The 11,325-nt window shown below is 50.5% G+C and overlaps 1 protein-coding gene across 2 annotated transcripts in view; it reads left to right on the top strand.

Annotated features, from left to right (window-relative positions):
• LOC143923331 (guanylate-binding protein 6-like) overlaps positions 1 to 10,861 on the top strand; it is a 108,380-nt gene extending 97,519 nt beyond the window's left edge. Inside the window, exon 17 of one of the 2 annotated variants that reach the window (XM_077446944.1) lies at positions 10,631 to 10,861. In XM_077446944.1, the coding sequence (XP_077303070.1) occupies positions 10,631 to 10,719 (89 nt within the window). In that variant the 3' untranslated portion in view covers positions 10,720 to 10,861. The remainder of the gene's footprint in view (positions 1 to 10,630) is intronic. The other variant, XM_077446945.1, reaches the window with a different exon arrangement.
• Positions 10,862 to 11,325: the final 464 nt, after the last annotated feature.

Here is an 11,325-nt window from a genome sequence, read left to right as displayed (position 1 = left end):
TCTAGCACGATTCCTCTCCCCTTCCAAATTGCCCCAGCACATATCATCTAGACCCCCCCCCCCAAGTGCAATCTCCCAAGTATAATAACCCCAGTTCGTTTGGTGCAAGGTACAGCCAAAAAAACGAGATGCAGCCGTAGAGGAGAGCAGAAGCCGGTCCGGCACCATGTGAGTGTGTGTGATACTCAGCGTGCGTCTCAGCATGCGTCTCAGCTGTGTGTGGAAGCAGAGGACTCGTGTATTGCGTGTCGAGCCTCACTTTCAATATATTTCACGCTCGTGAGCGCGTCATGGGGAAATGGGCTCAGCGCCATTTTACTGGAGCCTAAATACTGATGAATTCACTATGACTGGTCAAAAAAGAGACAGCAAATGTCAAATGGAGCCTACATATGGTTGGAATGTCTGACAAAAAGCTCCCATCAAACATTTGTTGTCTGAAATTCCTCTCATTACTTTTCTCAGTGTCGGCCGCGGTGCTTTGCCGGTTGCTTTGGCTTAAGTGCTGGTCTGCAACCCAAATGTCTAATGCCGCGTACACACGTAGCCGACTATCCGACGGACTTAGTCTGGCGTACTTCCCTCCAGACTGTCCGTCGGACTTTCCAAACGGGCTACTTGCCCACATACGGCACTTTTTCAGCGGACTAATACGGCGTACTAAGTCCGCCGTACTATCCGCCCTACTTTTGAAATGAACGGACTCGCCCACGCACGCGGAGGAAAGTCCGCTCATTTCGAGCGGGTCACCAGGTAGGCGGGGCCCGCGAAGGAGATGTCGCTGGCCCCGCCACCTGGTATGGACTTAAAGGGGAACCCCAGGTCCACATTAGACCCTTGTCCGAGCACGCTACCCGGCTGGCCAGGAAAGGGGGGGACGAGCGACCGCCCCCCCCCTCCTGAGCCGTACCGGGCCGCGTGCCCTCAACATGGGGGGTGCCTTGGGGAAGGGGGGGCCCTGCGCCCCCCCACCCCAAAGCACCTTGTCCCCATGTTGATGAGGACAAGGGCCTCTTCCCAACAACCCTGGCCGTTGGTTGTCGGGGTCTGCGGGCGAGGGGCTTATCGGAATCCGGGAGCCCCCTTTAATAAGAGGGCCCCCGGATACCGGTCCCCCACCCTATGTGAATGAGTATGGGGTACAATGTACCCCTACCCATTCACCTGTAAAATAAAGTACAAAAAAAACACAACACACAAGATAAAATAGTTTATTGCACAGCTCCGGGGGTCTTCCATCTTCGGGGGTCTTCTCGCCGGACTCCTCCACTATCTTCTTGTAGCTCTTTTACTAGCGGAGGAGCCCGGCTTTCTTCCTCGCCGCCGCCCCCTCTTCTTCCGACTTCAGGGGTCTTGTCCCCCTCTTCGGTTCTTCTGCCGGGCCACCGCGCCTTCTTCTAGCTCTTTTACAGGCGGTGGCCCGGTCTTCTGTCGCCGCCGTGGGCCCCGCCTACCTGGAGACCCGCTCGAAATGAGCGGACTTTTCTCCGGGCGGGAAAAGTCCACTCATTTCAAAAGTACGGCGGACTGGCACACACACGGCCGGATTGTCCGCCGAAATGCGAGTCCGGCGGGAAGATTGGAGCGCAAAACTACTTTCTAAGTCCGCCGTACTTTCGGGTCAAAAAAGTATGCCGGAGGCTACACACGGGGGGATTGTCCGGCGGACTTCAGTTTGCCGGACTTTTCCACACGATTGTTTGATCGTGTGTACGTGGCATTAGAAGGCTCTGGTGGATTTGCCTTTCCAGGGTGGGCGGCTATTTGGGGCCACTCTGGATGACATTATAAAGGATATTACTGGGGGGGAAGAGTACTTTTCTCCCACAGTTAAAGAAGGGCAGGAAGCTCAGTCGCAGTCAGGGCCCCTCTTTTTTCACTCACAAGTGGTTTTTATGTCTGCCCGGTTATGCAGGTAAGAGTTCCCAGGCCAACAAGGCACCCGCTGGGGGACCGAAGCGTCTTTGGCATCACAAGCCAAACAAGCCCGTGGACAAGCCCTCTTCTGCATGAAGGTTTACCCTCGCCCGACTTCCGGGTGGGGGGTCGCCTTTGTTGGTTTGCGGACCGGTGGACATCCCTTATCTCTGACCAGTGGGTCTGCAAACTCATTTTGTCCGGCTGCAAAATAGTTTCTTTCCTGTCCACCAAACAGGTTTTTTCCCTCCAATCTTCATCTTCCCCCATCTCATCAGCAGGCTTTGTTTGGGGCGGTGGAGGACTTGCTCTTTCGGAGGGTGATAGCTTCTTTACCAGCTTCAGAAAGGTTTCGGGGGTTTCTACTCCAATCTGTTCATAGTTCCAAAGAAGGAAGGGGTCCGATTGATCCTGGATCTCAAGGCCCTCAATAGTTTTGTGAAGGTATGGAGGTTCAGGATGGAGTCTGTTCGTTTTGTGGTGGCCGCGCTTCATCAGGGGGATTTCCTGGCCTCCCTGGACATCAAGGACCCATACTTGCATGTCCCCATCTGTGTCAGGCACCACCGTTTCCTGCACTTTGCGGTTGGGGATGCACACTATCAGTTTGTGGCACTTCCCTTTGGCCTGGCCTCTGCTCCCTGTGTCTTCACCAAAGTGCTAGCACCAGTTCTGGCGTGGCTGAGACAGTGGGGGATCTCGGTCGTGGGCAACCTGAAAGATCTCCTCCTGCGAGCGGCGTCAGCTTCAGAACTGAGGGACAATGCGGTGATCGCCATGCAAGCCTTGCAAGAGTTTGGCTGGGTGTTGAACTTCCAGAAGTCTGTGTTGCTCCCGGGCCCAACGCCTGGAATACTTGGGGTTGATTCTGGACTCTGCAAGGGTTTTTCTTCCACCGATTAAGCTTCAGACCCTTCACTCCATGGTGCAGTTCCTGCTTTTTGTTGTCGCTACGTTACCTGCATGCGGGTTCTGGGCCTCATGGTATCACCTTGGAGATGGTCCTGTATGCCCAGTTTCACACTCGGGTCTTGCAGAGGGAGATCTTATTCAAATGGGACAAATTCCCGGCATCTCTGGTTTGTCAGATCCACGTGGGCCGTCTGACCAGGGCCTTGCTTCTTTGGTGGCTGCAGTCAACGGCCCTAAGGACTGGGAAGTTGTTTCTCCCTCTCCATTGGACGGTTATCACGACGGATGCCAGCCTGATTGGCTGGGGGGTTCTGGGCCCTCCATCGGCCCTGGGCCGCTGGACATCGAAAGAGTCTCGTCTATCGATCAACGTCCTGGAGTTGTGCGTGATCAGGTTATGTCTCTCCAGTTGGTCGCAGCTGCTGTGTGGTCGTCTGGTCAGGATCCAGTCGGACAATGCCACAGCGGTGGCTTATGTCAACCACCAGGGGGGAACGAGGAGCTCAGCAGCGGCGATGGAGGTCTCCCACATTCTGCATTGGGCAGAACTTCACATACTGGCTCTCTCTGCCATCTACATTCCGGGCATAGAAAACTGGCAGGCGGACTACCTCAACCACCAGTTGCCGGATCGGGGTGATCTCTGCATCCAGAGGTGTTTCGTCTCATGCGGTGGCTCATGCCAGATGTAGATCTTCTGGCCTCCCGTCTCATTTGGAAGGTGCAGAGATTCATGGCCAGAACAAGGGATCCCTTGGCGGATGCGTCGGATGTGCTGGTGCCGCTGTGGAGGCATTATCAGCTAATTTATGCCTTCCCTCCTCTCAAGCTCCTCCCTCGTCTGCTGCGCAGGGTAGAGACTGAGGGGATAACGGTTATTCTAATCGCTCCCGATTGGCCTTGGCGTCCATGGTACACCGACGTGGTACGGATAGAGCTGGACGCTCCCTGGTGACTGCCAGTGCGGGAGGACCTCCTGTCTCAGGGACCAATATTCCACCTTGCTTTACCGTCTCTGGGTTTGACGGCCTGGCTATTGAAAGCCAGGTGCTGAGAGACTGGGGGTTGTCAGTTTCTGTAATTCCCACTATGTTGAAGGCACATAAGTCTACTTCACAGAGGATTTATCATCGCACCTGGAAGGCTTACATCTCTTTGTGCGAGGCTGTGGGATGGCATCCGCGTTCCTATTCGGTATCTAAGGTGTTCCTGCAGCATGGGGTTGATCAGAAGCTGGCTTTAAGCACTATCAAGGGGCAAATATCAGCTCTGGCTATTTTTTTTCAGTGCCCGTTGGCTGCTCACTCGTTGGTGTGTACCTTTGTTCAAGGGGTTCGGCACGTGGCTCCCCCAGTATGCTCGCCTCTGCCTCTGTGGGATCTCAATCTGGTGTTCTCTGTACTTCAGAAGCCACCGTTCGAGAACATTAGGGAGATCCCCTTACGCTCTCTCAGAAGGTTGTCTTTCTAGTGGCTATTACGTCCGCTCAGCGAGTTTCTGAGCTGGTGGCCTTGTCGTGTAAGTCTCCCTATTTGGTTCTCCACAAGGATAAGGCGTTGCTGCGTCCGCATTCCATGTTTCTTCCTAAGGTGGCATCTGCCTTTCATCTAAACGTGGACATTGTCCTTACCTTTCTTGTGTCCTTGACCGTCTCATCCCAAGGAGGTCGCCTTGCACTCTTTGGATGTGGTTTCGGGCTCTCCATGTGTATCTGTCAGTTACGGTCTATGCCATTAGGAGGCGGGTGCCCCCCTTTCCCATCATGGCGCATTCTACCAGGGCGGTTAGTGCTTCCTGGACCTTCCGTCATCAAGCGTCTGTTTCTCAAGTGTATCAGGTGGCTACCTGGTCTTCAGTACACACTTTCGACAAGTTTTACAGGGTGGATGTTTTGGCATCTTTGGATGCGCGTTCGGCCGCAAAGTTTTGCGGGCGGCCATCTGAGGTTTTGGCTCCCCTTCCCCCCGGTTCTGTTTGGGTGGAGGTTATTTTTTCCTTTTTTCTGTGTTCCCATCCCTCGTTGTGGCACTGCTTTGGGACTTCACTAAGGTCACCAATGGAAATGCTGTGTCCGTCAATAAACGAAAGAGAAAACAGGATTTTTTTTCTACTCACCGTAAAATCCCTTTCTCTGAGTTCATTGACGGACACAGCACCCACCCCTCCTGTTTTGTGTTTATACTGTTTTGTAACGAACTGAGCTGCCGGTAGCAGAGTGGGGGGGGGTTAATACCAGTAAGGACCGCCCCTAGGCGGTGCTGTGCTTGTTTTTTTTCTTTCTTCCTAGTCCTACTCCTGAAGGTAGTGATATAACCCTAAGGTCAAGAATGGAAGTGCTGTGTCCGTCACTGAACTCAGAGAAAGGGATTTTACGGTGAGTGGAAAAAAATCCAGTTTTTCTGTACTTATAGAAAGTCTTCTCAGCCTGAAAAAGAAAGCCAATGCAGCCAACAAATAGAAGGACTGGTAAACTGCAATATATTACATTTTTATACTTAGGCTTAGATACACTTTAAACCTTTTACTGACACTGCTGTATGCCATGAGTCATTGGCAGGGTGGAGCATATGTAAATCTGACAAGCTGACTGTTGGCTGTCAAATAATATCGTGTTTCCCAGAAAATGAGACCTATTCTCTAGGATGGCTGCAATATAAGCCCTACCCCGAAAATAAGCCCTAGGCAAAATCCTTGTAAAATCATAAAATCCATGCTGTAAAAGGATTATATAATGTTCATTGTGTGTCTTTATGTAACATTATTGTAGAAAATACCTTATTTACAGCGCAGCTGGGCGTTCATGTGACCCGTCAGAGCTCTGCTTCGCTCCTCCCAGCTGACGTCAGCAGCCCCTCCCTCTGCAGCAGATTAAATGATTTTACATGGACTTAAACTAGGGCAGTGATAGCGAACCTTGGCACCCCAGATGTTTTGGAACTACATTTCCCATGATGCTTATGCACTCTGCAGTCTAGTGGAGCATCATGGGAAATGTAGTTCCAAAACATCTGGGGTGCCAAGGTTCGCCATCACTGAACTAGGGTTTATTTTAGGAATTACAGAGATGGTGACTCGGATGGATCCACAGGGGGGTGAGGATTGCACACACAGTCTCCGGCAGCTCCTCAGCAGGAAATGGAAGTTCCCTCAAACACACTGCTAACCTAGGCACCCTCTTTCTGCTGTTTTTGTTTGTTGGCTGTCAAATGCAAGTGATCCGATGGCTATGTAGCCATCTGATTACCCCCCCCCCCTCACCCCAATGGACTGGGAACCAGCATGGCAGGTGCCATTAGGTAGAGGGGAGGGAGATATGCGAACGTCTGTTTGCTGATCTCCCCTTCCTGCTAATGACCCAGAAGTGACGTGTAAAACATCTTTTTGCATCCAGATGACACTTTCCCAGCCCTATAGTTGGAGAGGGAGCATAATCTGCAGTCCACTAGCCTCATTGGATCACAGGTGAGACATCAGAGGGTCTTTTAGACATCTAATGTCTCATTAAAGAGAGCCTGTCAACAAAAAAAAATTTACTTTTTGTCCCCTCTGTAATAAAAATGTAATGCATGTGTGTACAAATAAAAATATACATGTTAGGGGTGCCTAAGAATGAAAAAGATGAATGCCACACACATGTTATGTATTGTCACGCACCCCGAGGTGAGAGCAATAATTATAGGCCCATTATTCAGTAGCACCCTGGTGTTTAGGCAAGGTTGCTCCTAAATTTACCTGCCAGGCATAGTTACCTTGGCTAATTGTTAGGGATCAATTGATTTAGAATTGCTGCACTTCTCTCTTCTGCCGCTAGGTGGCCGGTCATCTGGTGACATTAGATAAGACAAGGGCAAAGCAAGGACAGATTAGGAGTATATAGGGAATCTCAGCCAATGGGCAGGAGTTTTCCTAAATCCCTTGGCCTGCTGGGAGAACCTATATATTCGGGTGGAGTCAGTGTTCCGTGCCACCTGGACGGCTGTCTGGGTGGATGTGTGTTGTGCTGCCCGGGCTTCTAGGCCAGAGTTTGGGCTTATCCCAGGCACAGCTGGCTGCTAGGCTGTCTGAGAGCCTATCCAGAAGCAAGAGAGCAGCGCAGGGTTGGGATTGTGGCTTGCATTCCAACCAGAAGTGACGGTTCTGCGGGCCGGAGAACCTGTCGTGGTCGGATGTAGAAGGGAAGCTGTCGCCACTAAGGGGCCAACCACCTTATTACCAGGGACCACTCTGAGTAGCTGAAGCAAGTACCAGAGCAGCATTCTCACCAACCGGGAATGGTGAAGAATCTGGAAACTTCAGCGGGTATCAAGCCAGGGATCCAACCAGCGGAGGTGATGTTTGCAGAGCAGCCTTGTGTGTCAAGCCAGGGACCCAACCAGCAGAGGTGATCTTTGCAGAGCAGCCTTGTGTGTCAAGCCAGGGACCCAACCAGCGGAGGTGACGCTTGCAGAGCAGCCTTGTGTGTCAAGCCAGGGACCCAACCAGCGGAGGTGACGCTTGCAGAGCAGCCTTGTGTGTCAAGCCAGGGACCCAACCAGCGGAGGTGACGCTTGCAGAGCAACCTTGTGTGTCAAGCCAGGGACCCAACCAGCGGAGGTGACGTTTGCAGAGCAGCCTTGTGTGTCAAGCCAGGGACCCAACCAGTGGAGGTGATGTTTGCAGAGCAGCCTTGTGTGTCAAGCCAGGGACCCAACCAGCAGAGATGACGCTTGCAGAGCAGCGTTATGTGTCAAGCCAGGGACCCAACCAGCGGAGGTGACGCTTGCAGAGCAGCGTTATGTGTCAAGCCAGGGACCCAACCAGCAGAGGTGACGCTTGCAGAGCAGCCTTGTGTGTCAAGCCAGGGACCCAACCAGCGGAGGTGACGCTTGCAGAGCAGCCTTGTGTGTCAAGCCAGGGACCAAACCAGCGGAGGGGACGCTTGCAGAGCAGCCTTGTGTGTCAAGCCAGGGACCCAACCAGCGGAGGTGACGCTTGCAGAGCAGCCTTGTGTGTCAAGCCAAGGACCCAACCAGCGGAGGTGACGCTTGCAGAGCAGCCTTGTGTGTCAAGCCAGGGACCCAACCAGCGGAGGTGACGTTTGCAGAGCAGCCTTGTGTGTCAAGCCAGGGACCCAACCAGCGGAGGTGACGTTTGCAGAGCAGCCTTGTGTGTCAAGCCAGGGACCCAACCAGCGGAGGTGATGTTTGCAGAGCAGCCTTGTGTGTCAAGCCAGGGACCCAACCAGCGGAGGTGACGCTTGCAGAGCAGCCTTGTGTGTCAAGCCAGGGACCCAACCAGCGGAGGTGACGCTTGCAGAGCAGCCTTGTGTGTCAAGCCAGCAACCCAACCAGCGGAGGTGACGCTTGCAGAGCAGCCTTGTGTGTCAAGCCAGCGACCCAACCAGCGGAGGTGACGCTTGCAGAGCAGCCTTGTGTGTCAAGCCAGGGACCAAACCAGCAGAGGGGACGCTTGCAGAGCAGCCTTGTGTGTCAAGCCAGGGACCCAACCAGTGGAGGTGACGCTTGCAGAGCAGCCTTGTGTGTCAAGCCAGGGACCCAACCAGCGGAGGTGATGTTTGCAGAGCAGCCTTGTGTGTCAAGCCAGGGATTGAGCAGGCCAGTGGGATGACGCTTGAGAAGTATCCGGAGTGCCAAGCTTGGGACCCAGCAGAGAAGCGGGGGGTGACGCCTGAGGCAGATACCACCATGAAGATTGGAAGAGCTCAGGGGATTCAGTGGCAGTGAATCAGCAAGTCTAGTGAGAGAGAGAGAGACTGGGAGCTCAGTGGGTTGAGAACCTACAAGAAGTGACTGTAGAGAAAGTAAAGGAGTTTTTACAGCCTAGTGTTAGTAATGCCCTGTACACACGACCAGTTTTCCCGTCGGAATAAACTCTGAAGGTTTTTCCAACGGAATTCTGCTCAAGCTGTCTTGCCTACAAACGGTCACACCAAATTCCGACCATCAAGAACGAGGTGACACACAACACGTACGACGGCACAATAAAAATGCAGTTCAATAGCCACTGCGTCGGAACAGCAAACAGACAAGCGTTTTTTCCGCTAGAAATTTTTTTCCGGCTGAAAAATGTAGTTCTCTAAGTCCGTCTGAATTTTCGACGTAGAAAGTCAGATGGGGCATACACACGGTTGGAATATACGATGAAAAGCTCCCATCAGACTTTTTCTGTCGGAATGTCCAACCGTGTGTACACGGCATAACTGTTCTCTAAGACTGTTGCCATAGGAGACAGCATTTCTACACATGCAGATGTGTGTGGTGTCTTGCTGGATGCCTTTCCCTGCATGGCAGGGCCGTCTTTAATACTGATTGGACCCTGAGCAAAATTTTTCTTAGGCCCCCTTCCCCATGCAGTTTCGCTCTCCACCTGCTCTGAGACACAGAATCAGTTTACTGTATCAGATCAGGCAGCAATTGTGATTGGTTGCCAGTGGTTACAGGATCTCATTACTGCTTAATGACTGGTTGCTAGAGGTTACAGCACACGTTATGTCTCACTGATTCGTTGCTAGAAGTTACAGCAAATGGTTTCTGCTTGTTAATTGGTTGCTAGAGATTACTTTACAGTATTACTGCTCACTGATTGGTTGCTAGAGGTTACTTTACAGTATTACTGCTCACTTATTGGTTGCTAGAGGTTACTTTACAGTATTACTGCTCACTGATTGGTTGCTAGAGGTTACAGCACATCATCTCCTCATTGCAGGGGGGCATGATCTACATATGAATGCCGCCTTTATTTACATATCAATACCGCCGGTCACAGCTATTTACTTATGAATGCCGCTTCTATTTACATATGAATGCCGGTTATTTACATGTAAACACAGGGTCTGCCGGTGAGTCACCTGTACACAACAGTAATGCAGAGCCGGGCAGCATTAGTACCATCACTTCACACTGAGATATCGGGACACAGCACAGGACTAAAATGTCAAAGGACACTGGAATTTAAACCAGGATAGTTGGCAAGTATGGAGCAGCTGCTTTGGGCCCCACAACAATGACAGGGCCCAGGGCAGCTGCCCCTTTTGCCCCACCTTAAAGACAGCCTTGCTGCATGGCTATATACCTGTAGAAGTCTCAGAGTCTGCTAATTGACATTGCAACTACCTAAGGGTGTCCTGGCCCTAAACCCTCTCTCCCACAGTTCTGTTCAAGAGAAATACAAATCTCTTTGTATTCAAGAAGAGTCTGGCGCCCATCTATCGGGCATTACACCCACTATGCCTAGAAACCCACTCTACACAGAAGGATGTCAGGAGCTCTTGGCTCCGGAGGTTCTCATTAGGCTAAAGGAGGCCTGGGACCTTGCTGCACATGGTTAACTCTAAACTGATGACCTGTAGGGGAGCTTTTAAGCGTCATCTATGGGGAAATAAAGGGTACCAACGTTTGGCGCCGTTTCCCAAGCACACAAGATGCTGAGCCTTGACATGATTTCTTTAGCGCAACCTCACCGTCTATATTTTACAAAACATTGGGCGATTTATCGCATTATGTGTGTCCTAATGATAAATGTGATTTTTTTTTTTTACGGAAATTTTGCATTTCATAAACCGTTGTGCTACTATTGTGTGATATAAAAAAAAAAATATGAAACTACCACTATTTTATTCTCTAGGGTCTCTCCTTTTGGAATATATATTATATCGGAGGTGTTAACTAATCTTCAGGAGAAAAATTATTTTTAAAAGTATGTGCAAAAAAAAAAAAAAAAACGGCACTGGCCGCAAAACGGTTAAACCCAACAAAAAATGCCGCTGGCCGCTGATTTCTTTCACCTTTCATCCTGTCATTAGGGAATAATGTCCTTGAGGTGACTGACATGAAGGGCTCAAGCAGGAAGAGAACCGCTCAGATCTTGAAGGAGATGCTCAGATCAAGTTAATGACCAGAACCCTGGAGAAAACAGTGATACGAGCCAAAGATTTCCCCATATAAGGAGAGCAACGACTGATATAATGGACTATAGTGTATATTTATACTGTATATAATTATATTATATAAATATTGTACAATATTTTCTTTTTTTTTTTTTAAATAAATGTGAAACGCTGAATATTAAAAATGTATCATTTTTATTTTTGTCAGCAGGTGGAGCTATAATCTCCTTTTTACATGTTTTCTTCTGATTACCACTTTCTGAAAAACCTTCATACACTCAGTCCCTTATACTAGTATTAAACCTTTACAACAATATTAATTTTCCCTTTAGGTCTACTAATTCAGGATTACCCATGCAGTATTTTTTATAACTTTATCCCTAGACACTCCAATGTCGTTCCCTCTATTCTAGGATGTATCTAGGATGGAGAAGGACTACTGCAGGAAATCTCATCATTGTGGGAGGGGCAGAGACACAAACTACTGCAGGGAATCTCACCATTGTGGGAGGGGCAGAGACACAAACTACTGCAGGGAAATCTCACCATTGTGGGAGGGGCAGAGACACAAACTACTGCAGGAAATCTCCCCATTGTGGGAGGGGCAGAGA

Source organism: Lithobates pipiens, unplaced genomic scaffold (assembly GCF_037356315.1).
Source record: "Lithobates pipiens isolate NorthernLeopardFrog02 unplaced genomic scaffold, aLitPip1_a1.2 Scaffold_22, whole genome shotgun sequence".
Classification (NCBI taxonomy): Eukaryota; Metazoa; Chordata; class Amphibia; order Anura; family Ranidae; genus Lithobates; species Lithobates pipiens.
The sequence above is the reverse complement of the archived record's forward strand: the minus strand, read 5'-3'. Positions and strand labels throughout refer to the sequence as shown.